The sequence below is a fragment of the Chiloscyllium plagiosum genome, chromosome 45 (genome assembly GCF_004010195.1).
Source record: "Chiloscyllium plagiosum isolate BGI_BamShark_2017 chromosome 45, ASM401019v2, whole genome shotgun sequence".
Lineage (NCBI taxonomy): Eukaryota > Metazoa > Chordata > Chondrichthyes > Orectolobiformes > Hemiscylliidae > Chiloscyllium > Chiloscyllium plagiosum.
In genome coordinates, this window is record NC_057754.1 from 7600801 (window position 1) to 7605887 (window position 5087).

The 5087-nt window shown below is 51.6% G+C and overlaps 1 protein-coding gene across 1 annotated transcript in view; it reads right to left on the minus strand.

Annotated features, from left to right (window-relative positions):
• Positions 1-5087, minus strand: part of arl2 (ADP-ribosylation factor-like 2) — a 10137-nt gene that overhangs the window by 3949 nt on the left and 1101 nt on the right. The window contains exons 2-3 of the mRNA XM_043682739.1: positions 2050-2160; positions 902-1064 (exon numbers count right to left, since the gene is read on the minus strand). Coding sequence (XP_043538674.1) covers positions 902-1064; positions 2050-2160 — 274 coding nt within the window. The remainder of the gene's footprint in view (positions 1-901; positions 1065-2049; positions 2161-5087) is intronic.

Here is a 5087-nt window from a genome sequence, read left to right on the forward strand (position 1 = left end):
CAGTGCGGCGCTCCCTCAGCAGTGACCCTCCGACAGTGCGGCGCTGCCCCTGTACTGACCCTCCGACAGTGCGGCGCTCCCTCAGCACTGACCCTCCCACAGTGTGGCACTCCCTCAATACTGACCCTCCGACAGCGAGGTGCTCCCTCAGCACTTACCCTCCGACAGTGCGGCACTCCCTCAGTACTGATCCTCCGACAGTGCGGCACTCCCTCAGCACTGACCCGCCCACAGTGCGGCGCTCCCTCAGCACTGACCCGCCCAAAGTGCGGCGCTCCCTCAGCACTGACCCTCCGATAGCGTGGCGCTCCCTCAGCACTGACCCTCCGACAGCGTGGCGCTCCCTCAGACTGACCCTCCGACAGTGCGGCACTCCCTCAGCACTGACCCTCCGACAGTGCGGCACTCCCTCAGCACTGAACCTCCCATAGTACGGCACTCCCTCAGTACTGACCCTCCGACAGTGCGGCGCTCCCTCAGCACTGACCCTCCGACAGTGTGGCGCTCCCTCAGCACTGACCCTCCCACAGTGCGGCACTCTCTCAGTACTGACCCTCTGACAGTGCGGCACTCCCTCAGCACTGACCCTCTCACAGTGCGGCACTCCCTCAGTACTGACCCTCTGACAGTGCGGCACTCGCCCGCACTCACCCTCCGACAGCAGGGCGTTCCACCAGCCCTAACCTTCAGACTGTATGTGACTGGGGAACGTTAACCTATAGAGTCAAGCCTGTCCAATTTGGGCTGTACAGATTCCCAAGCCTGGTCCCAACTGGTGACCAGTGAGTTGCGCAAAGGACAACCCTGCCTTTCAGAAGATCCCGTAGCCCAAGTCCCAGGCAATCTTCGATTTCCCAACCTGCACCCTTGCGCACCACCACCCAGATTATCAGGTTTGTACCTCTTCCTGTAGTAGGACGGAGAGCTCGCTTCTGCAATCGTCCAGTCGCAACCGATCGGCACTGTCCACCACCCAGATTAGACCATCTGTGCTCTCAAAGTAGTTCCTCCAGTACGATCGCAGTGACTTCTGACCTCCCACGTCCCAGATATTGAGTTTGAAACTGGGGAAGGGAAAAGGATCTTGTTACAGAGACCAATCGGAGAGCATTGGTTGCTCAATCCAGAGTGCACTAAGAATGGCACTCACAACCAAATAATGATGAGCCTCAGGCTCGTGACGTGGCTCACTTGCACCTTTTTGGAGGTTATACATGTTCACATTTGGGACATTGATAAAGACCGGCGGGGGGGGGGGTGCTGGTTTCCTGGGGCACTCCCCTTGGCAGACAATTTGCCAATCACTCTTCTCATACAAGTCAAATTTGGCAGCACTGCTGCCTCACAGCACCAGGGTCCCAGGTTCGATCCCACCCTCGGGTGACCGTCTGTGTGGAATTTGCACTTTCACCCTCGTGTCTGCGTGGGGTTTCCTCCAGGTGCTCCGGTTTCCAGAGATGTGCAGGTTAGGGTGGATTGGCCATGATAAATTGTCCCATAGTGCCCAGGGATGTGCAGGTTAGGGTGGATTGGCTATGCTAAATTGCCCCATAGTGTCCAGGGATGTGCAGGTTAGGTGCATTAGTCAGGGGTAAATGTCAAGTGATGGGGAATGGGTTTGGGTGAATGACTCTTTGAAGTGGGTTTGTTGGGCCGAAGGGCCTGTTTCCACACTGGAGGGATTCTATGATGATCTATAAAATGACTGGTCCCTCTGAAATCTGGCATTCTTGTATCTGTCCTGGCGAGTGCAAGACAAGAAGATTTGGAAGCATGTTTTTTTTACATCAGCAAGACTCAACAGCGTGCTGTGGCTGTGTCGCAAAAGGATGGGAAAGCAAGACCAGCTTCTGAGAGTACCCGACCTCCATGTGGTAGCCGATTCCCAATACCACATGTGGGCGTCCTGTCCTGAGAAGGGAATGTGTTGATGTACGAGGGGAGAATCCTCACCCGATTTTTCTCTGTACAATTCCCCAGAGAGAGTTAATACCATTCCCTGAAACCCCGTTGGATCAGACAGAGGAACAGCGGTTCTGTAAATCTTACTTTCTGTGCTCCAGGGTCTTAATGTTGAATCCCAATGTGGGCGAGATGGTGTCGATATCTTCTCCATTGAACTTTTTGAGGATGGTTGTCTTGCCGGCATTGTCTAGTCCACTGGGCCGTGTGTTAAGGGAGAGCAAGGACTGTAATGTGTTGGTGCCTGTCTTATCCCACCGGCTGGAGTAGGGTTAGAGGGAGGAGAGAGAACTGGAGAAGGGAGAAATCGACGGTTTCTGGGTTATAGGACCCACTGTCCACATCGAGCATGAGAACTCTGATTCTGAACGAGTCCCGCTCAGAGTACAAATGCGTTACCAGTTACCAATGAATAAATCAGGGTAAATAATCCACAGTAGATATAACATTGCAACAGGAGCAGGTTATTCAGCCCCTCTGAGATGTTCTGCCATTCATTTAGTCCAGAAGACCTCACGACTAAAGGATTGCAAACTGAACTCCACAAGATCAGAATTAGAAAGTGTAAAGGTGAGAGGGGAAAGATTTAAAAAGGACTGAGGGGTAAGTTTTTTCTCGCAGAGGGTGGTGCGTGTATGGAACGAGCTGCCAGAGGAAATGGTGGAGGCTGGTACAATGACATTTAAAAGGCACCTGGATGGGTACATGAATAGGAAGGGTTTAGAGGGATATGGGCCAAACGCTGACAAATGGGACTCGATTAATTTAGGATATCTGGTCAGCATGGACCATTTGGACTGAAGGGTCAGTATCCATACTGTATGAATCTATGACTTTTTTTTTTAAAAGATTAAATTAGCTACAGTGTGGAAACAGGGCATTCGGCCCAACTCGGAGCAGAATTCGACTCAAGTTCTACTCCATCATTCAATGAGATCGTGGCCGATCTGCTAATCCTCAACTTCACCTTCCAGCCTTTTCCCCAAAACCCTTGCTTCCCTTTTTGATTAAAAGTCTATCTCAGACTTGAATATACCCAACGACCTAGCCTCAATAGCGCTGTGCAGTACAGAACTGCACAGATTCACTACCGTCCAAGAGAAGGAATTCCTCATCGTTGCCTTAAATGGGCTCTCCCAGAAGGGGAAATAGCCTCTCCACATCCACCTTCTCAACTCCCTAAAAATCTTGCATGCTTCAATACGGTCTCCTCTCATTCATTCAAACTTCAATGAATACAGGTCCAACCTACTCAATGTCCCCTCTTAATATAGTCCCTCCATTCAGTTATCAGCCTCGTGAACCTTGGCTGGACTATTTCCAATACCATTATAACTTTCCGTAGATATGGAACTAAGACTGCTCGGTATTCCAGCTGTGGTCTGACTCGTGCCTTGCATAGTTTTGCAAAACCTCCCGACCTTTACCTTCCCGCCTCAGGCAACTGACTGTGTGGAGTTTGTATGTTCTCCCCATGTCTGCGTGGGTTTCCTCCAGGTGCTCCGGTTTCCTCCCACAGTCCAAAAACATGCAGGTGAGGTGAATCGGCCATGCTAAATTGCCTGTAGTGTTAGGTGTAGGGGAATGGGTCTGGGTAGGTTGCTCTTCGGAGGGTCGGAGTGGACCTGTTGGGCCGAAGGGCCTGTTTCCACACTGTAAGTAATCCATTCCTACTGAAATAAAGGGCAACACTCCATTTGCCTTCCCTATTACCCGCTGAACCCGGGAACCCTTGCTCTTTGTGATTCACTGGTGTGGATTCCCAAATCCCTCTGTTCTGAAGCTTTCTGCAGTCTTTCTCCATTTAAATAATATTAGTATCCCCCATGGTTGCTGCCAACCCACATTACATGCCAACTACCAATTTTTGCCAACTGACAATCCGTCTGTGTGCTTAAATTCCACCCATCTGTCTTTGTTCCATAACCCCCAAACCTCCATACTGGACAATAATCCCAATCTCACTGCCAGCTTTTTTGCCTGGGAGATTTCCACACCTGGTTATGTGAGGAATACTACCTGACATTCACCCACCTCCCTCCCTGCACTCCCCCGCCCTACCACCACACAACTTAACCTTTTAATCCAGGGGAAATTCTGATGAATCTGCACTGTACCTGCCCCCACTCCCAACCCAACAGCCAAAACCTATCCTTTCTGAGGCAGGCCCCCCCCCACCCCGCCGAGTCAGGCAGCTACCCAGGAACAGAGAAGGAGCTGGATATAATAAAAGCTTTGGCCCATTGAGTTGCATTTGGAGTGCTGGACCAGGAACCTAGAAACAGGGTGTAGGACCCTCCATTCAGGCCATCAGGGACAGGCAGCTAGGAGTCAGGCTCAGGAAGCTGGAAGAATACTGTATCCCTCTCCATTTTACTCAGTCAAACACACACTACTGGACAAACAGGAGTTACCTGCTAGGGCCCTACATCTCAGTCTGCTCACCATATCTGTGAGGCAGAATTGGGCTGTCTGAGCTAAAGCTAGTCCCAGTTTGACATGACCAATTCACACCAAAACCTCAGTCCAGGTCCTGTCCCGAGTCCTCTCCCAAATATTCAAACCACAATCGCACGATTTCCCTCCTCCAGAGGCCACATATTTTCCTCTTTCCCACTCAATCTCCCCCTCCCCAGGTCCTGCTGATTCTCCTCATGACCTCATCCATTCCCTAACACCCACTCCCTCCCAAGATTTCATCCCTGCTCTCTCTTCCAAGACTGTATCCGTTCTTCCCATTGCCCACACTCTGCTTCCCTTTTAGCTGCACAGATCCAGTTCGTTCTCCCCAGATTCTGCCCCTCATCTCAGCCACACCCACACTCCTCCAGATCCATCCCCTCACTATCACTGGACGAGACTCACTCACCCCAGATCCTGCTCACTATCATCCTATCATCACATTTCTCCCACTCATCCTGGACCCTGCTCGCTCATCCCAAACCCCTCCCACTCATCCCAGATCCTGCCCCTCACCCTTGACGGACTCATTTTCCTCCAGCTCCCTACCAAAACTATCATCGCTCCACACTCACTCACCCCAGTCTCCACCCTCGCTATCCCTGCACTGCTCTAACTGACACCAAACGCCTCCCACTCAACCCAGACCCTTCAAACTCTCCCCA